The sequence below is a fragment of the Telopea speciosissima genome, chromosome 3 (genome assembly GCF_018873765.1).
Source record: "Telopea speciosissima isolate NSW1024214 ecotype Mountain lineage chromosome 3, Tspe_v1, whole genome shotgun sequence".
Taxonomy (NCBI): domain Eukaryota; kingdom Viridiplantae; phylum Streptophyta; class Magnoliopsida; order Proteales; family Proteaceae; genus Telopea; species Telopea speciosissima.
The window spans coordinates 63,657,450-63,680,242 of NC_057918.1; the positions used below are offsets into that span (position 1 = coordinate 63,657,450).

Here is a 22,793-nt window from a genome sequence, read left to right on the forward strand (position 1 = left end):
AGAAGATTATGAAGCACCAAAGAAACTGAATGTAGAACAGTATAATGCATACAATATTATTCTAAACACGATGAATTCAAATAAGAGTGATATTTTCTTCATTGATGGTCCAAGAGGTACAGGGAAGACATGTATATTGTGCCCTACTTGCAACGATAAGATCAATTAATGAAATTGCTCTTGCAACAGCAACATCAGGAGTTGCATCTGCAACAATGTTTGGTGAAAAAACAGCACATTCAAGATTTAAAATACCAATCATCATCGATGATTTAAGTATTTACAATTTCTCAAAACGAAGTGTCACTGCTGAATTAATATGAATAGCAAAAATTATAATCTGGGATGAAGCATCAATGGCAAAAAAATAAACAGTTGAGACAGTTGATAGGACATTGCAAGATATAATAGGGAATTCTGAGTCATTTGGAAGTAAAGTTGTGGTATTCGGAGGAGAGTTCAGACAGGTACTACTTGTAGCTTCTCAAGGGATAAGAACGGAAATAGTAGAAGCAAGTTTAGTAATGTCATATTTATGGTAAAAAATGAAGAAGTTACAACTGACAACAAATATGAGCGCAATAAATGATACATGTTTCAATGAATTTCTATTACGTGTTGAAAATGGAGAAGAACCAACTGAAGTTGAAGATTTGATAAAAATACCTGATGAGATTGTCATTACATTGAAAAATGAAGGTGATGGTGAGGATGAATTGATAAATGAAATATTCAATGGACTGCAACATCATGGTCATTCGACAAAATATAAAACAGAAAGAGTAATATTGACAACTAAGAATAAAATAGTTGACAAATTAAACGAGAAGCTAATTAATTTATTCACTAGAGAAAGTATTAGATACTACAGTATCAATTCAGCAACTGGTGATGCAGATACATAGTATCCAGAAGAATTTCTCAATTCATTGGCGCTAAATGGATTACCACCTCACAAATTGATTTTAAAGAAGAATTGTCCAGTGATGCTATTAAGAAATTTGAATCCAACATAAAGAGAATGTAATGGAACTCGTTTGGTTTGTCGATAATTCAAAAATAATGTCATATTAACAGAGATTACAATTGACTAATTTGTTGGTACTATTGTACAAATCCCAAGAATTCCACTATATCCAGCAGAAAGTGAAGGATATTCTTTTCATTTGAAAAGAGAGTAATTCTCAATTCGTCTTAGCTTTGCTATGACGATAAATAAATCATAAGGACAAATAATACCATATGTTGGGGTATATCTTTCAGAAGCAGTATTTTCACATGAACAATTGTATGTGGCATTGTCAAAAGAAATATCAATGTCAACAATAAAGGTTTTAGTAAAAAATAATAAGACAGGAAAAGAAAAAGAATCTTACACAAAGAATGTTGTATACAAAAAAGTTATATTACCAAAGTAAAATTTTAAGCTAAAACAAATACTTATTAAAATAATTACTTAATTATAATTACTAATACAAAATACTAAAATAAATATTTTATTTTATTTACAAGTTCAATAATTCAGGTACATCTAATGCTTAATAATTCAAGTACATAATTTACATTAAAAGAGGTGGAATTCGTTAAAGTTTAGTAAAAAAAAAGAACATCTACAATTGTAAAAGTCAGTTCACATATTTCTATGTCATAAAAAAAATTTATTATTAATCTATTTATTTTGTTTAAATTGTTATAACATTAAAACATTATTATTATTTATTTTAATGCAAATTGTTATTAGTTTTATTGTAGAAAAAATATTTCAGATGGTTAAAAGAAAACATCTATTAGTATGTACATTGTTAATTGGGAACTCTATGACAATGGGTGTGTAAATATGTATTGAATTCATTCAGTGTCGTCGAAGTATTAGTTGCGCTTTTTGTACGTGTCCTTTTACTATTATTAAATATTGATTACACAAATTACTGAGGTATGAACGTTTATAATTCATTAATTAATGTTTATGTCCATGATATGCGTGATCTACTATTAACTAATCACAGTATTTATCTATGATAATTACGAGTAAAATTATTATGATAACTCTGTGAATTTTATTATTTTTTGTAGCGTTTTGTATTTATTTTTTGCATGTAATACAGTTTATAAATTAGATTTTGGAGAGAGTTAACCTATTGTCTTGTAATAAATTTGTAAACTTTAATGAGAATGAGGTAAATTACTTGACTTCAAATTATAACATATAAATCTTCTATGGATTATAGAGAAAGTTAATATAATGTTTTAATCATAATTGACGGTGCTTTTGAATTGATAGAAAAAAATGTTAAAGATACTATGAACAACATTTGTAAAGTGTTATTACTAGATCTGGATAATATAATTGATTTTAAGCTAGAATTGTAGTTTAAATACTGCTCAATGTCTTTACTAAGAGACAATTAAAAATGTATATATTATAAAATGAAAAGAAATTTTAAAAAAATAAAAGAAAAAATGGATTACAATAATGTTTATTTATATAAATAATTTTATTATTTAAGTAAACATCTAAAATGTTGGGTCTTCATTTCGGTGATTCATACAAGAAAAAAAGTAAACACGTGCATTTACAAATTGTACAATTGTTCATATTGTGAGGCTACACGCTCCCAATTCAATTATTTTATATTCAACAAAAACAGAAAAAAGGAAGGTTGAGAATCTTCATATAAGTAACTACGAAATATTTAATTGTGTACCTGTTTGGCTCAGAATTTCTATCCAACCAAAAAAGTTTAAGAGTTACCTCTAATTTTTAAACTCCTTGAATTTGAAGTACAATTTATTCTAAATTTTCTCAAAACATGAAACTGTAAATATTTAAGATCATATATTCAACCACAAAAATAAATTATTTGCAAGGTTTATAAGTAATAGGTACAAATCTTGTACTCATAAAACTACATGGTTATACCTGACAATAGGATTTGACACTGCATTCAAATCCAAAGTTCTTATTATATATTTCTCCATAAACTAGATAATATCATCTCTCGATTAAAGAAATATCAACTAAAGTACATGTAGCTTGCAAAAAATGTTAAGTGTATCATTCTCTAGGCTTTTTCTCAGAATTCGTAGCCACAACACGTCCACAGGTATAATCATTTTTTAAAATATCTTCAGAATTAAATTGTACTCAAAGGAATATACTCTATCAGTGGAGAAAATCAAATTCTTTTTCTAATATAGTGAATTACTGATTATGAGTAAGCATTTGTGGAGATAACAACATGCCTTTGCTAGACATAAATTTGGATGACTAGATACTTTTTTTGTATAGTATGCTACTTATTCAGTATACTTGAACCCTCCCTTTATACAAAATAAGGGTACCGCCTTTAACATCTGTCGAGGTTTTAGGAATCACCTACACAAACGTGAAGTTTTAGAAAATTATCCATATTCGAAAGTCAAATAAGACGCATGAAAACCATTATCTCCATACAATATTCATTTTTGTTCTATATCAAATAATTTAAAATTCTTATAATAACCAGTCAAGGAGTATTGTTATCAAAAAAAATTTGCAAATGGTACATTTATAATGTCAGATACTGTACAGTGCTGACGAAGAGAAATATAGAAGTAAAAACACCAACAAAAAAATATAATATAGAAAATACTGATCCAAAAAGGGTATAACAAGGATACTCAAATCAACAACAGCTCCCTGTTGGGAGTGACCCAAAATGCCCTATTCAGATCTCGATTCGGACGAGGGAGCGATGCGCGCTGGCTGGTGTGCAATAAGGAATTAAAGTTGCACATTCTCTCACAATGCGTCTTTTGGAGGATTGACAAGCGTTTAATCCTACAATTGGTATCAGAGCAGGTGGTTGCGAGTCCGAGTCTCCTCGGTGCCATGGGTGCTCTGTTATTGGGTGTGCATTTGGGGGGATTATTGGGAGTGACCCAAAATACCCTGCCCAGATCCCAGCTCGGACGAGGGAGCGATGCGCGTTGGCTGATGTGCAATAAGAAGTTAAAGTTGCACATTCTCTCATAAGGCGTATTTTGGGGGATTGGCAAGCACTTAATCCTACACTCCCAAGTTATCTAAGTTGACGATGAAGACATACTCCTTACCCTAAATGACAATGATTTGAATAAGACAATATAAAAGAATTCAGAAGATGTAACAAATATTAGTCAAAATCAGATAAATTAACGTATCACACATTCAAGGATATACCTTCGCCAATAATGCATCAAACTTGCCATTATTCATCAAGGAGGAAAAGACATCGCCATAACCAGGATGATACCTTCACATTTATATAATAGGGATGAGGCAATTGGATAACATAAAAATGCAGTTGTTAAATATATGAAAAGAAATAAGGGGTCTACCCTTCACTTATAGAAGCTAGAGCTTAAACACATATAAAATATTAGACATAAATATAGAAAGAGATCTCCCAAGGATGCCTGATAGAATTTTGCATGAATCAGAATTAAACAAGCTATATGTTACTCACAAAGTAGTGGGCAAGTGTAAATGATATTAACTGACAAACTACCCCAAAACAGACATGGATGTCCAACCCCACCCACACTCCTTGTTAGGCAACACCAAACTTTTATCTACATAAGGGAACAAACTGAAAATAGGGATTGTTAAATCCCTATAGAATAGTACATATGATTATAGTTCTTTACACTTGTTCATGAGGTGCATGTACATTTATCTCTTTGTAAAGCCATGTTATATCTCTCCAGTCCTTCATCAAAGAATCTGTATGCTCAAAAAACAACCTATAACTTTACATGTTTCTAAAGATACTTGTTCCCTTAAAACTCCTCTTTTCTTTCATCTAGCGACAACACCACCTTAATTTCTCTCCTAAATCTCACAGTCCGTCTGAACATATGTTGGGGAGAATTTTAGTTTAGGTTTCCATATTTAAAAGAATAATTTAAATCTTTACAAACACATGACATACAATATGTATCAAGTAAATCATGATGCTTTAACAATTTAGAATAACAGAGAATAAAAACATGACAAACAGAACACATAAAATGTATCATCGTTACATAATACCGAAAAAGACACTGCATTTAGTCCTGATGTGTACTCAGATAGTGTCATTCATGACTAGGAATACTGAAGATCTATGCAAGAAAAACAGGAAAAAGAGTTGCCTTGTACATGTGGTGAGAAAGAAAATCATAGCCCCACCAAGTATTTTATAGTATAGGTTAATTCATGAATTTCAGAACAGACAGGGGAAAAAAAAAAGGCTTAGTAAAACAAACAGTAAGAGTGAAGTATGAATACTGAAATGGCTTACCATTCATCCTTGTCAATCTGTCCTTTGCATGGAAATGACACAAAATCTTTAACAGCCAATCGAGGATATTGGCTCTGTTAAATTTGTGGTTCTGAGAAGGAATCTAAAACTAAATATGAGGCAAAGGAGGGGGGTTATTGTTTTCCCAGGTTCAAAAATTTTACTTGTAGTTAGGACGGATAGTTCTTTCACTATTTTAGATTCCTTGGTCTCTTGAACTTCCATTAGAATTTCATTCAACAACTCAACTTCTTAAATTCTTCCAATGTACACTTAATCAATTCATTCCATTTGTATGCCACATGAAAAATCTAAATTGTCTATTTTACCCTCAATTTCTTTCTCCCTTTATTTTCACTTGAATTTTTTTTAAATGCAAATTTAAAAAATAAAAAATGTATCAAGAAACATAGGATACATGATATCTCATGATATTAGGCTAGGGTTAGTATTTTCAAATAGTTTAAAGAGACGGGATGTAGCCAAAAATTGAGAGAAAATGAGGGAAAAATAAATCTAGATGGCCTGCATGGCATGCACAAGGAATGAATGGATGACATGTAATTGAAAAAAGTTATGATACTGAATTGTTATATGAATTTATTATTGAACAAATCGAGAATCTTAAATAGTTAAAGAATTAACTGGTCTAATTGTAAGAAAAATTTTTCAATAAGGGGAAACACTAAATTTCCAAAAATAAATTTTAAAAAATACCCAGACTTGATTAAAAGTATGAATTTCAACATTTGACTTTGAATATTTCTCAATAATCTGGCATTGAGCAATTTCACTTATTAGGATTCTGATAGAAATGAATATAGAAGGTTCAAAGAAAATAAAAATTATAGGAAAAAATCACTTGCCTTAAGGGTATCATCATTTGTGTTGAATGAGTTCATTAGAAGCAGGGGAACATTGCTTCTCACGTTTTTTCAGATAAATTCAATAAAAGATAATTATTATTAATTATTAATTATAAATTATAAAGAGATAGTAAAATAATCCCATTTTTCGTTGAACAATGTATAAAACCCCACTTTCCAATGTATAAAATAATCCCATCTTATCTTACCAAAAAAAAAATTACATTATTATCCATTATTCCTTGAACAATCGATAAACCCCCCCAATTAATTGTTATAATTTTAAAAATACCTTTCATTAATTATTAATTATTATAATTTTCAGTTAAATTAAATTCTTCCTCCATTAATAAACCCCCCTTAATGTTACATTAATTATTCTTTTATAAAAATTAAGGGACCAATCGTTTCTCTACTCAGTTTTCTCACCTTTTTTTAGATAAATTCAATAAGAGATAATTATTATTAATTAGAAATTAGAAAGAGAGATTAAAATAATCTCATTTTAATCAATGCTACATTAATTAATGTTTATGTCCATGATATGTGTGATATACTATTCACTAATCACATTATTTATCTATGACAATTACGAGTAAAATTATTATGATAACTCTGTGAATTTTACTATTTTCTGTAGCGTTTTGTATTTATTTTTTATATGTAATGTAGTTTATAAATTGAATTTTGGAGAGAATTAATCTATTATTTTGTAATAAATTTACAGACTTTAATGGGACTGAGATAAATTATTTGGCTTCAAATTATAACATGTAAATCTTGTATAGATTATAGAGAAAGTTAATATAATGTTTTAATCATAATTGACGATGCTTTTGAATTAACAGAAAAAAATGTTAAAGATGTTATGAACAATATTTCTAAAGTGTTATTGCTAGATCTGGATGATACAATTGATTAAGTTAGAATTATAGTTTGAATACTGCTCAATGTCTTTACTAAGAGACAATTAAAAATGTATATATTATAAAATAAAAAGAAATTTTAAATAAATAAAAGAAAAAATGGGTTGTTGTAATGTTTGTTTATATAAACAATTTTATTATTTAAGTAAAAAAAATAAAATGTTGGGTCTTCATTTCGGTGATTCATACATGAAAAAAAGCAAACACGTGTATGTGTGTGTGTGTGTGTGTGTGTATATATATATATATATATATATATATATATGTATATAAAAATACATATATAGTAATACTATGTATATTTTCATATATATATTTATATAAAATATCATTTCATATATATGTAAAATATTTCATATAACTACTATATAGATATATATTATTCTATGTTTCTATATATGATCACGATTTTTTGAAAAGTGTGACTACAAGAATGGTATATGATCACGGTTTATTAAAACCATGGCTAAAGGATTGGTACATAACCATGGTATGTAGAAACGCGGTTAAATGATTAGTAATTGACCATGGTTTAACGAAAACGCATCTAAAAACGTTGTCACTATCCACGGTTCTAAATAATTGCATCTAAATAATGGTATTTTACCATGATTTTTATAAACCACGGCAAAAGAAAGGTATATGACCACGTTTATGGAAACCGCGCCTAAAATAGTATCTTTCGTCGCGGTTCTCAGCAATCGCAGCTAAAATAGAATCTTTCGTCACGTTTCTCGGCAATTGTGGCTAAAGACTCCGCCCAAGTGTGGTAAATAAACTTTTTTTTTTTTTTTGGTGGTAAGCTAAACCCTAAAAGCTCCTACAATATTTTGACCGTCCATTAACAATGTGATTCAAGGGTTAAGATTAAACCACTACACAATTTACTAAGAAAATAAAATGACTTATCAAATAAAGACAATCCACAATTTAGTTGGTTGAACCAATATTATATTCTTTCACATAGATTCTATTTTCCATGTCTTGGTGTAATCTTCCATATATTAAAGTAATTCTTCATGTTGAAGTTGAGATTTCCAAGACTTTCTTTGTGGAGACTCAAGATAAAATTTGTAAAAGACCAAGATAGTGTTCATAGGATGAAGTGTAGAATTGAGAAGACCAAAAGACTTTGACTAGGATCCCACCACTAATTCTAGGTCACTTTTCAGTGGGGCTAGGCTGTTGGGATAAAAAGTGGCATGACCACTTGGTACTCGGTTCCCTCTGGGCCTTGGTTCAAGTGGATCAAATGGGTTTGGGCCCAGATTCGGACTAACCTCCTTAGGGGTTGCACTTAGGCTTGAGTTTCGTCATTTTGGGCTGCATCAGACTACCTTTATTGAAAAATCCACCCTAAAATGTCTTCATACGCCACTAGGATCAAATGAAAAAATACTAAGAACATCATATGTACAACATGTTTGATGCTCTAACATAAGAAGAAAACCAAAATTTTCTATGTGAGGTGTGCCACTAAAAATTCAGTGGTGATGGAGAGTATGGAGAAATTATTAAAAGTATTGGCCATAAACTGAAGAACATATCCGAGTGACAAAGAAAGTGGAGTGGTCAAATGGAAAAACGGATCTAATTCCTCCAATCTTTCTTTAGTCAAGCGTTTTTTGGTATAAAATCCAACATCATAGAAAGTAGGCTCCCTCTCATCTTGGAAACTTGCAAAACTATTGAAAGCACAAAATTAGCTGGCGATGGTGAATCTGATTCAAATTTCTCCAACAAATCACATTCTTATGGTGCTTTTGAATCAATGTCAGATTCAAACATCTCAAACAAATTGCACTCTTCAACGTCGCCATCTTCGTAATTGTCGAAAAGTAGATGTTTTTTTGGATCAAAGTATTCATTTAACTCCAAAGATAAAGAAGTGGTCTCTCTTGAAGAAAAAGGATAGACCGTCATCAATCAATAGTGATTTGAACAAACTCTTTTTTTTTGCATGTAAACCTGATCTGTGGACGATGTGAAATGTTAATTGGGAATGGATTGAGTGACACTGATTGCACTCTATTTATCTTATGAATTAAAACAAAGACTTAATGCTGAAGTTGCACTTGAAGAGATAAATTGGTGAGTTGTTGTTGAATGCGCGATATTTCTTTCAACTAGGCTAAATGGCTACCTCTACAGTTGGGGGCCATGATGAGTGATCCTCTCCTCTTAGGCTCTAATACCAAATGATGCAACTACCCTATGGGGTTGCTTAAAGATGGATCGTGAGAGTACTTCTTTTCTTAAATATAAACTAGAAATTCTGGCAGAATGACTTCCAGGTAGTATTTTAGGGATAACATTGTACTGGAATATGGGATTAAGGTGATTGAAAATGGGTTTTGAAGAAAACGAAAATGGCTCTGACTTTGGTTATTTATGTTTTCACAAATTCTGGACGAAAAAATGTGATAATGGCTTGTGAAGTATAGGTTGCAACATAGGATGAATATGGAATGATGATAAAATAATAAAAATTGAAGAAATAAAGAGATGGAGATAGAAGAAGGATAAAACCCCCCCCAATGAATCAACTCCTCTAGGTTGTCAAAGAAGGTAGATGCATCAATACTTCTGGATTGATTGCTGCAAGGAATACTTCAATTCAGCTTGATTGAAGTGAAACTCATCATGGTTCAAGTATCTACTCAATGGAGTAACAATGATTTTCATTCATTAAAATTCAACTTCACTTACAAACAAAATAGGTAGGTCTTTAATAGGCAAAACAAAGTTAAATCCTAAAAGCTCTTATGATATTTTGATCGTTCATTAACGATGTAATTCAAAGGTTGAGATTAAACCACTACACAACTTATTAAAAAAATAAAATGACTTTTCAAATAAAGACAATCCACTATCTAGTGGGTTGAACCAACATTATATGCCATCACATAAATCCTAGTTCCATGTCTTGGTGTAATCTTCCATATATTGAAGCAATTCTCCATGTTGAAGTTGAGATTTCCAAGAATTTCTTAGTAGAGACTCAAGATAAAATTTGTAAAAGACCAAGATAATGCTCATAGGATGAAATATAGCATGGAGAAGAAGATAGGTAGACCTTTAATAGGCAAAACAAAGCTAAACCCTAAAAAAGTGGGAGGTGTCTAAGGGATTTCTTTTTCTTATTTCCCTCCTTTTTTCTTTTATGGGAGAGGGTTTCCCATGATGCTAGTGTGGAGGAAGAATCTATAAACCACACCAATGGATGTCCTAAAAAATGTATCATCCACACGAAACCTACATGTTCAAAGCAAAAAAAAGAGAAAATAATAGAAAATTCATGTGAGATGAAAATTGTTCTATGTCATCATGGAAAGTTTTTCCTTTCGTTTATTTAGAAAGCATAAGAGATTATTATAGTTTTGAAGGCACGATTTCCACTTTTTTTATGAAAACAAAAGAAATAAAATTTACAACGAAGGGATAAAGCATCTAAACATCCTCAGTGGCAATCATCCTAACTTTTTCAATCCTAGCCTTCATAATTAGCACATTAGCAATACTTAAAAGTCTCAACACAATTTCCACTTAATGTATAGATTATAGAAATTTTTACATAATATAAAACTTTAAGAAGAGTATACTTATGGTTAATACATCGACCCAAGTAAATAAGGTAATTATAATTATCTAGTTAAACTAGTTACATTAGAGAAATAGCAATAGAACTTGAAATTACTGTTAAGGTTATCATCAATGCTGCCAGTATCCTAACTCATCTTATTGAAATCTTTAGTCTATATGACCTGGGTAAGGAAATCCTTGGTTTATGTGACTTGGGGAGGAAATTTTTGGTCTATGTGACCTAGATAAAGAATTCCTTGAACAAGAGAGAGTTTTGTGTTCTCAATCCGAGGTATTGTGATTGAAATATGTAAAGCTTGATTCCTGACATTTGGAAAGGGATCCGTGATAGTGGAACATTGGTTTGTGTAATCCGGGTAGTGGACGTAGGATTGGAGAATCCAAACCACTCTATATTTTTTGTGCCCGTCATTGTCTCTATCTCTTCTTCTTATATATGTTCTTGCACTATTATTATAATTGGTTGTTATATTTCGCAAGAAAGCGATATTACCCAATTCACCCTCCCTTTTGGGTGTTTTCATTCGATCCTATACATATTTTAAATTCTCTTGTTAATTATTTACAAAGCATATCATAAAGCTAGGAATTTCTATCCCAGCATGATCAAATCTCTCTCTCTCATGATATTCACTATGTACGTAAACTGGATTCCTTATTAAGCATCTATTTTTGTCTACAGACAAACATCCTGAATCCAATGCAATAATATACAGCTAGGGTGGCATCAATTGTTAGTACACCAAAACCTTTAATATTCTATTTCAATGATAAGGATGTCTCAAGTCTAGGGACCAATTGTTAACTATCATTAAAATCTTGCCTTTAATCATTTGTATTGTGATCCAATTTGATACACCCAAATATTTATACTCACATTTGTGTCTAGAATCATTATATATATATTCCTGAGAACATTTTTTAGGATGAATGAAATTTTTACTCATCGAAGTAAAAGAATCTTTGCTCCCAAAAAAAATAAGAGAAAGAACAAGAATACAAAGAGTGAACTCCACAACAAAATAATGGACTACCCTACAGCCACATCAAGCCAAAGGGAATTGCCCAAAGGGTAACAAAGAAAAATCAACCCCAAACTACCAATCACCTGAATATAAAATTGACATTTTTCTCATTAGGATTGTAGGGGTGAATGGGAGGAACCACCCATCTCTCGCTTTGATTTTTTGAAGTAAAGGAAGGATTCTTCCGATCCAAAATGACACCATTTAACCTAAGGTCTACTACCATTAATGCCAAAAACATTTTCGTCTTCATTATGATCTCCCTGCAAAGAATCGATGACATGATCAGACTCTAGGTCCTCCACAAGAGAATCACAGCCCGAAGAAACACCCAATCATGCAAATTAATCATTAAATAAGGGAAAAGGAACGCTAATAGGCACTAGCCTGCAGCGTGTACCTGCACCTAGACACAGCCAAATGTGAAAAGACTAGCGCTACCCCTGGTCCTTTCCGCCTTTCCAAGGGACAACGCCGATCTTTCTATATTGGGTTGTGTCGGGGCACAGGTACACGTCACAACCCGCACCGGTTAGCTTTCTTTCTCCCATGAAATAAATAGTAAATTAGATTTGATGGACACACCATATCCAACATATATGACTTCCTTTACCACCTAACTAAGTTTAAGCTTAAACTAACCTATGATATTTGTCTGACGTGGATTCATACTTCAATGGATTATATCTATAAGGTAGCATACAATTTTGTTTTTATTCCTACTAACGTAATACATGCAAGTAAGATGGTTCTTTGGCACGCCAGAATTTAATTAATAATACAATAGATTTTATTTATTGCAAGGCTGATCAACAGCATCTCGTAGAAGCATCGAGAAAGAGTAAGATTATTTGTATCTCTCTATTGGAGAGTCCATGCATTTTTAAGATGTCTTGTTTTGGTGAATGCTAGGAGGTGCCTAAGGGGTTTTTTTTTTCTTATTTCCCTCCTTTTTCTTTTATGGAAGAGGTTTTACCACTAGTGTCGAGAAAGAATATACACACCACACCAATAGTTGTCCTAAAAAAGGTATCATCCACATTACGTCTACATATTCAATGAAAAAGAGAAAATAATAAAAAATTAGCAATAGAAAGAGATAAACCATCCATAACATCCTTAGTGGCAATCATTCTAACTTTTCAATCCTAGCCTTCCTAACTAGCACATTAGCAATATATACTCATAAGCTTCGGCACAATTTCCACTTGACGGTGTAGGCTATAGAAATTTCTATACAATACAAAACTTTGAGAAGACCATACGTATGGTAAATACATCGACCAAAGTAAAAAAAAAAAAAAAAAAAAAAAAGGTAATTATAATTTTCTAGTTAAACTAATTATATTGGAGGAAATAGCAATAGAGCTTGTAATTAATGCTAAGATTATCATTAGCGCTGCCAATATCGTTTCTCTTCTTGTGGATATCCCATGAACATCTCTGTCAAAATAAAAATAGAGAGAATAATCATTCAAAAGTTAAACTCTGTTAAAATCAATTATATGCATATCCAGTCATATAAAATACTGAAAAATTGTACCTTAGGACAATGGCGCCTGGGAAAATAAGTGCAAGACTGACAGCTGATGTTGAGCCCATGAACTGAAAAAAATACCATATATTTGGGAGGGCTATTGCTGCAATGTAAATGAAAACTAGAAGAAAACTGGTGAGGAAGACAAATCTTGTGGTGTCTGCTGAAGTCGATTGAGGTGATTTGGTGAAGAGTAGTTCATGGATATTGGCCCTAAGAGAGAAGTTCACTAGAGGAAAAACTAACATGAGATGGAGTGCATAACTTAACCGAACCGTGTCGTTAAGTATCGAACCTATTGGAGAATCAGAATTTCTGTCAAAATTACTAAGTATGTCTGGCATGGTGGAGTCCCCAAACAGTAGGTACCCAAAGAACCCTACAGTCAAATAAATTGTAGCGCATAGTACTATTGATATTCGAGCTGCTGAAACCATCTTGGAAGGGTTTTGAAGCTCGACTGCAATTGGATGAACTGCATTCACATGTGTTATAGCTTGAAGTAAGTTAAATATTATGGTGATAATTCATAAACAACCGATGAAATCTAAAGATGCCTTCCTTATGTAATATCTAATCTAAAAGTTCGAACTATTATATGGAGATTGTAGGAAGTTTAGTCCCACATTGGCTACTAATTAGCCTACATACACCTGGGAGTCCCTCCACCTACAAGTTCAAACTTTTGGAATGGAAGCTTCACATGATATCAAAGTGGGCTTTTACCGTATCCACGTGTTCACAATGTGTACTACCACACATGCGAGGGAGTGTTGGAAATTTAGTCCCACATTAGCTACTAATTAGCTTACAACCCCTTATACTCCTGAGAGTCCCTCACCTACAAGTTCAAACTTTTGGGATGGAAACCTTACAGAGATACTCACAGATATATGAGAACCCAAAAGTTCGAACTATTAGATGTGGAGACTCATGGGTTTATGAGAGGACAGAAAGACTGAGAGGTAACTGATGTTAGACTATTCTCCCAACACTTCCCCTCACGTGTAGTAAGTATGGAACCGCGTACACAGTTTTGGAGGTACCTGAAGTAGGATTGGAAAAAGCCTACTCTGATACATGAAATATCTAACCCAAAAATTCAAACTATTAGGTAGAGAGACTCACGAGTACATGAAAGAATAGAAAGACTCAGGTAACCCATATGAAACTATTTTCCCAACACCACCCTAAGTGTATAGGAGACCAAACTAGACTACCATCGACTTTTGTAGAAACTGCCAAATGCAAATAAGAAGGAAACGTATGCCTAAAGCTTACCATTGAAGTGGAAGGTGAAAGCCGTCACAATGACAGGAGCAGCAGTGAAAAGCTCAAAGAAAGATGCTTGGTGGGCCAGATCCGGTAGCAGTCTTGGGCTCTGTGTCTTCCCTTCGCAAAGGGCAAGTATAGCCATCACCGAACTAATTCCAACAAATACAACAGCGAGAAGAACTGATATGGCTGAAGTAAATCGTAGCGACTCTAGAAAAACCACATCACACGAAAAAATAATGGGTTAAAGCTACTTTGAGATAGCCGAATACAAAACTTGTATGTATTTCTTAACTATCAATTTTTGGCTTCATTCTACCTATTTGGGTTAGAAATAGAAAGTTTAAAACAATAGTTGTGATATATGGTTTCATAAAAAAAAATGGTCATGATATATGGGAAGTTGGAAGCTTGTTCTTCCTCCTTTGCCACTTGGTAATAATTTAGTTGATGCTCAAACTTTGTATAATTCAATGTTTGGAAGTTCAAACGGAGTGAAAAGATTTGGATCCCTAAGAATATGATTCAGCTGATTGTGGAGGATATTTTACATTTGTTATCATATTTTAGAGCTTGCTCTTTTCATTGTATTCCTAGGAAGATCACTTATGTTCCTAACTCCTTAGCAAGGAAGACATGTCAATAGTGTGTTCGATAGTATAACAAAATTCTACTGTATGATTGGAGGAGCATCTAGCCCATTAATTATGTGTTCTCCACGCTCTAATGAATAAATTTTGTTTACCCAAAAAAAAAGATTATTTTCTTAACTTTCACCCCATTCTTGACAACTCTCTTCCAAAGGAAGGGGGAAAGCAAGCAAAAAAAAATAGAGAAAATTTGAGATGGAAAAAAAATGATAGGAAAAAAAGAAAAAGAGCCAACTTTTACTAACCTACACGACGCAGCAAGACAAGAGGAAGAAACACAAAGAGTGTAGTAAAGAGAAGTGCAAAAGCACGGGTGTTCCACCAATGGAAACCAAACCATTCTTGCAAAACACCCAAGTGTATTGATCCTTCGGATTGGCTCCCCGACAACACATCACCTACATTATACATATGGATGAAATGGTCAGCAACAAAAAAATTCACATGAATTGATGGTATATGAAGAGTGCACATATGGACCATATATATAAGTGCAACAAATACTATTAACCTTCAGGATTAAGACAAAAGGGTGCAAGAATATTCATATGTAAGTGTTGCTTCAAATACTGATGTAGTTATGATGACGACAAGCATGTAACGTCAACTCTACTTCCTTGCTCTCTTCCAACGTCTTTCTTAAGTAACGGCTCTTTTTCTAATGAATCTTTTCCAACTTCTCTATTCCAAAGGCTCTTTTTCCCTACCCGGTATAAATGTATGTTTTGCCTTGTAGAAGATAAAGTCGATAATTTGCATGTTTTGAACTTATGACTATACCATGGTGAGCTCCATGTTGAGTTTGAGGTCCTCTAGTGGTGACCTCCATTGTGAGTTTAAGGTCCTCTATATATCATTTTGCTTGTAGAAGTTGGAATTGATAATCTATTTTTGGAACTTGTGGGATGGCGTGCCATGGAAAACCTCGTTGTAAGTTTGAGATCCTCTAGTGGTGAATGAGTCTCACACTCGAGTGAGTGAGTCCCCAAGAGACCTAGAGTTAAGTGGTGCTCTATTATCCTTAAGTCAAATGGTCCTCTTTTGAATCCTCCACTTATGAATTGTGCCCATTTGGTATCAGAAAAATTTTTGATTCTTGTGGCGAACAAGTGTACAAAGTCGATCTGAAATCAAGTACACTGACAATGGAAAACACAGACAATGATCAGATTGGTACTCCAGTCGCCGTTTAAACTCAAGGATGAGTTCTTCAAAGAGGAGGAGAATGATGTAGTTATGGTGATGAGCATTTAATGCCCAATCCACTACATCCTCCGTTTTCAACGTCTTTCTCAAGCAACGACTCTTTTTCAAATACTCTATCTTTTCCTATTGATTCTAATGATTCTTTCCCTTATATATATATATAGCGACTCTTTTCCTTATATATTCATGCTTGTAGAAGTTAGAGTTGATAATTTGAACTTTGGAATTTGTTGGTGTACCATCTTGAGCTCCATTGTGAGTTTGAGATCCTCTAGCGGTGAGCTTCATTGTGAGTTTGAGGTCCTTTCTTTCAACAACTATATTCAATGGCTACGTTCCAATGGCTGTGTGTGTGTGTGTGTTTGTCTGTGTATGTGTGTGTGTGAGTGTGTGTGTGTGGAGAGTGGGAAGGCACTAGCAAGCGACTCCAATGGGACGTGGAACAAGGCATCACCTAGCAAGGGCAGAGGGTCATTTCAAAGGGAGAAGAGAGAGATAGACACAGACTTATTATATATCTCACCCTATTTGTTCCATGCTCTATAGGTCTACTAGAGCTACCCACTATGATTAATTAGCCAAGATTTTAACTGGATACGAAATCACTACTGCTCTATCTAGTGGTCTTTTATGGAATTCTATCTATCATTGTATGCAAAAATAAAAAATGTTTCGCATCAATGAAGTCTGGATCATAGGCTCTCTCTTAAATCTCCATTCCTATCTCTCATTGTTGTGTTCCAATTCGGAAAACTTGTCGATCGGGGATTAGTTCATTATATGCCGCCGGCAGCCTTAAATCAAAGGCATAGATTGATCTCTCTGGTTCGGGTTGCATTCATATATTCAATTTGATATATGGGAAGAGTTTACTCTCTATGTGGCTTTACTTGGTCTCGCACCCTTCCCGCATGCCTAGATGATTGAGAATCTCGAGAACCTTTCTAAATGTCCATCTTTGCGAGGTGAATTGAAAAGGAGTATATCTTTCTTGTTGTGCCTTCCACCACTGAACCAGCAGCCTTCACGCCAAGCAAGATAGCCCTTATCCCTTACCTTTCTCCATACAGTCTCCTACTTTGCTTTATCCCTATATATATATATATAAATAAGTGAGTCCCCCAGAGACCCAAAGTTAATTGATCCTCTTTGATCCTTGTTATCATATTTTTTAGTTTATAGTTATTTTGAATCCTCCCCTTTTAAGCTTCATCAATATGGTATTAGATCAAGTTATGATTCTTGTGACGAGCAAAGCTACAAATTCAATTAAAATCAACAAGCATGCCCAATAATTGATAAATTGCCAATAACCAAATCGTTGCTCTGATTGTTGTCTCAAACTCGAGGACAAGTCTTTTAAAGCAAGGGAGAATGATGTACTCATGATGATGACATTTGATGTGTACTCCATTACTTCCTTCTCTTCCAATGTCTTTCTCAAGAAACAACTCTTTTTTCAAATACATTATTTCCAAAATGTTTCCAACAACTCTTTTCCAACGACTATATTCCAATGGCTATATTCCAATGGCTCTTCTCCAACCCCTCTATTCCAAAGGTTCCCCCCCCCCCCTAAATACTTGGTCTCGCTCCCTTCCCACACTCCTAGATGATTGAGAATCTCGAGAACCTTTCTGAACGTCCATCTTCGCATGGTGAATTAAAAAGGAGAATATATATCTTTCTTATAGTGCCTTTCACCCCCGAACTAGCAGCCTTCGCGCCAAACAAGATCACCTTTGTCCCTTTCCTTTCTCCATACAGTCTCCTTCTTTGCTTTAATATATATATATATATATATTGAGTCCCCCAGAGACCTAAAGTTAACTGATCCTCTCAGACCCTTGTTATCATATTTTTTATTTTATAGTTATTTTCAATATTTTATAGTTATTTTCAATCCTCCCCTTTTGAGCTTCATCAGTTTGGTATCAGAGCAAGTTATGATTTTTATGATGAGAAAATCTACAAAGTTGATTAAAATCAAGAAGCACGCTCGATAATAGATAACATGGTGACCAAATCGTTGCTCTAATTTTCGTTCAAACTATAGGATGAGTAATGTCTTTCTCAAGAAACAACTCTTTTTTCAATACATTCTTTCCAAAATGTTTCCAAGGACTCTTTTCCAATGGGCTCTTTTCCAACGGCTATATTCCAATGGCTCTTCTCCAACTCCTCTATTCCAAAGGTTTTCCCTCCTAAATATTTGTATCTTTTGCATTGCGGAATGTCGATTTAATAAATTTGCTCCTTTTTTTATTTATTTTGCGGGTATGTCATGGTGAGCCCTATTGTAAGTTTGAGGTCCTCTAGTGATAAGTGAGTCACACACTTGAGTGAGTGGGGACAAGTGAGTGAGTCCCCAAGAGACCAAGAGCTAAATGGTCCTCTCTGACCATTCTTATCTTGTATTTTTATTTATTTTCTAGTTTATTTTGAATCTTCCCCCTTTTAATTTGCATCAAAGAGGATCTATATCTAGTTTAAATGGTACATCCTATTTGCATCCAAAAATAGATCTGAGCTTTTGGTGGGGGTGATGGGGGATGTAGAATTGTTCATAGAATCAGTGTGTAAAACCTTTGAATTAGCATTTTTGAGAGTATGAGTTCTTGAATTCAAGTGCTTGAAAACACATCACAAGGAAAGCAATTGATAGTTTATGAATGCATCTACATCTTGGGTCAAAACAGTTGAACTGCTTCTCTTACTATCCTCATTTATGTTAAGGCTATATCAAAGGGATTTTCTTATTGATGCCTCTTAAGGTGTCAAATAATTTGTAATCTTATTTTTTTTTGCCCTTTTTATGTAACAAACTATTTTTTTCCGATGAGGGTAAATCCAATCATTTCACATGTGTATTCAGAAATTCTGCAAAATAATGACACATTTTGGTAATGACATAACAATAAGTTACTTTCAAATTATTTTTGAAAATGCTATTTTACCCCTGACTTAAACTACTTTTGAAAATAAGACAAGGGGTAACCAAAAGAAGGTCTCAAGTTCTAAATACATCTATAGGCAGTCCCTACAAGAAATGATACCTCTATGGGTGTATAAGAACATATAACTTTCTTTTGATTTCTCTTTTGCCTCATTCGTAAACACTTTCTTTTGGCATTATACGTTCTCTGGGTTTTATTATATTCTAGTCTCAATATCTTTCCAATCTCCCATTTGATTGTGACTTAACAACATTAAATTCGAAAATGTTCTACTCTCAACTCCTTGGAGGTATTGAGGCAGCCTTTTGATTTTCACCAGTAATTTATTTGCCTTGAATTTCAGTTATTGTGAAAAAGAAAAATTGTCTGTGTAATTTCCTTGTTGATCATCTTGATATTATTTAGAGATTTGGGGCTTTTGTTGTCTCTTCTACCCTGGCTTATTTCTCAACATGCTTTGGCTCACTCATTACTGGTATAATATGCAAAGACTTACAGCCCAATTCACATGCTAGGGTGCAGGTCAGGATCAGTCAGGGCCGGATCGGGCTAAGGAAAACCCTGGCAGGGTCGAGCTGGGTTGAGGGTACCTTAGGCTCTAGTAAGGTTGGGTTGGATTTGGGTTAATGTTAAGGCCTCAAGGGTTGGGCTAGGGTTTAGGGCAGGCCCGGTCCGGCCCATTGACACCCCTACCATGTTCTAAATGTATGTCTGACCCAATTATGAGAAAGAGGTGAACCAAACTGGGACACCCACCGACCCACCTTATCTCTCTTTCTCTTGGATAGAGATCCTCTCCAATTCTTTAATCTGGCAATTCTCCGAAGTGCCACCTTCCCCACCTTCCCTGTGCCACACCTGGCACAAAATGATCTAATGGCCAAGAATGGTTTGCACCATTCCATGAAACTCTACCCGTTTTGGAAACCGGATCCTCTCAACCCAAGTAGATGGGCTTTTCAATGGGGAAGAGAAATGAATCGAACAGAGGGGATTTTCTCAAGTCCGGAGACTCGTGGAAGGAGAAAAAGCAAGCATTTTTACAGAAACTAAGTAGGGAAAGTGGAGTTGCCAGAGATGGGTTTCCGCCTCTTAACTTGTAGGTGGGCTCTAGTTACAGATATTTTCAGCTGGCAACGCAACGTCTCCCTTCAATGTAGTTCTGCAGAACGAAAGGTTTTTGATCTTCGCTTAATAGCTCACGTAGATGTTTATGAGCCATGTTCTAATCTCCCAAAATAAGAAACAGGGGAATGAAATAAGTTGCACAAGCTTCAAATCGCTTTGAGGTGGAACTTCATGGAATAGTTGAAGAGATTTCAACAGAAAAAAGAGAAATAAAATTAGGAAGGAAACCAAAGGGTTTGCGACAGTGAATAGAGACCCCAGATGAGGGATTATGTGAATCCCAAGTCATTCTCTTTAAGGCAGGACAAAGTAAGAAGGAAACCAAAGGGACCCAGATCAGAATCTTCCCAACTCATAAACAAAATGTTAGATTTCTTCACGCTGTAATACTGCTTACCCCATCTTGAATAGAATTCTCTCTGAATTTTTAGCTTTTTATTCGAAAGAAAGAAAGAAAAACTTTTCTTTTAAGAACCCATTCTTTTCTTCTCTCTGGATGATGATTTGTTCCCAATTTTCAGATCGAGGTTTTTGTTAAGCGTTTCTTAATGGTAACTCTGGTTTGTTCTCCTGACAGGTCCATCCCAAGGAGCTTGTCGTCTTCCTAATCATCTATTTTCTGTCAATCTCTTATTTCTTCATCAAAGTAGAAGAGTCCGTTCTATATAGGAAGGGAACGGAAACCGGATGCTGGGTAGGGGTGTGAGGAAAAGATAGAGAACGGATGGGGTGTGGTGTGTGGCCCGTGTGGGTGATACAACGGAGGAGAGATGAGATTAAGGTTGCAGGTGCTGCAAAGAAAAAGTTTTCCTTTTGGGTTTAAAAGTCTAATTGGGTTTTTCGAATCAAGTAAGTAAAACGGATTGGTAGAGCATGAAAGGGTGCAAAGAATTATCAGGCATTAATCTTTTTACGCCACGTATCGCATAGGAAGGTGGCACTACCGGAAATCGCCAAATTAAAGAATTGGAAAAGATCTGTTTCCGGATTGTTATCCCTATCTCTCTGCCTCTTACACTCACGCGCCACGCTGCACTTGCCTTGCTCATCCCGGTTTGTCGATTCGTATGGGTTCTAACGCCTGCCATATTCATATGGGTCTTCTTACGTCTTATAAATGTGGGCCCAGCTTTAAATTAATAGGGCAAATCTTTATTGGGCTTATAAAGGAGCCAACGGCCAACGTGCATCACGCCAGGCACAGGTTTTTTTTTTTTTTTTTTTTTTTTTTTTTTTTTTTCGTCGTCACTGAAAAATCCAAATATCGGAATGGGTCCGTTGTCCGATTCTTCTCATAGGGAGTGAAAATGACAATTTAATCACATCCGAGCAATGTGTTCGGACAGACCCTGGCCCTTAGCCCTTCACTACAGTACCATTCCATTTTCGGCATATACAATGAATCTGAGCTCAGAAGAACGGGTTTGGCTAACATCACAGTCACAGAAACAAACTAACAGGTTTTTGGTTTTTTTTCTCGGTTCCTTCCGTACACCCACATGGGATCCTAGAGAGAGATACCATTAGACTGTAACGCTCACAGTATATATGAGATTAGCGTCTTCGAACTATCATCGAGTGATCGAGTGAAACTGTAAGATCGGGTCTATTTTATCACAATTATGCCACCAGGGGTGAAATACAGGAAATTAAAAAGTTAACAAAAGATTAATGCTTAGCTGCTTTGAACTTACCGATTATGATGAGAAAAATGATCAACGAACCCATGTTGGTGAGCATCACACAAATCTGCAACGCTAGTGATCCAATTCTCCCAAACGCCTCTCTCATGACTCCGGCGTATGTCGTCGAATTGCCGGCATTTGTATACTTCAGGAGGAAATCAACTGAAACTTCGGAGAGAATAGCGATGATCACGATCATTGCAAAGGCCGGAACGACGCCTAAGACCTTGAGAGTAGCCGGAATCGACATAATTCCGGCTCCAATAATACTTGTCGACACGTTGAACACCGCGCCGGAGACCGAAGCGCCGCCATCGGTGTCTGTGCTCTTACTCTCTAGTGGTGGCCTGAGCTCCGGGAGGAGCGACTCGTGAATATCTGCTTCTATCTTCTCTTGCTTCTTCATCTTTGGATCTCTCATTTTGGAAGAAGAAGAAGAAGAAAGAAGATTTCAGTCTCAGTCGCTCTATAAGATGCGTGAATATCTGCTTTTGTCTTCTCTGGCTCTGTTTCTTTACTACTAATATTTTTTGGGTTTTTTTTTAGGGAAAATTACATCCCCTCTCTTGTACTTTTTCCTAATTACACCTTTCTCCCTTTGATTTTTCCACCTTACATACGATTCCCCATAG

The 22,793-nt window shown here is 34.5% G+C and overlaps 1 protein-coding gene across 1 annotated transcript; it reads right to left on the bottom strand.

The window, feature by feature from the left end:
- Positions 1 to 13,028: 13,028 nt before the first annotated feature.
- On the bottom strand, positions 13,029 to 22,592 carry LOC122656632 (amino acid transporter AVT6C-like). The gene is made up of 5 exons (XM_043851239.1): positions 22,171 to 22,592; positions 15,431 to 15,583; positions 14,542 to 14,745; positions 13,267 to 13,735; positions 13,029 to 13,166 (listed from the first exon to the last, which is right to left on the bottom strand). The coding sequence occupies exons 1-5, from the start codon at positions 22,580 to 22,582 to the stop codon at positions 13,043 to 13,045; spliced, it is 1,362 nt and encodes a 453-aa protein (XP_043707174.1). The 5' UTR covers positions 22,583 to 22,592; the 3' UTR covers positions 13,029 to 13,042.
- Between the last annotated feature and the right edge of the window lie 201 nt (positions 22,593 to 22,793).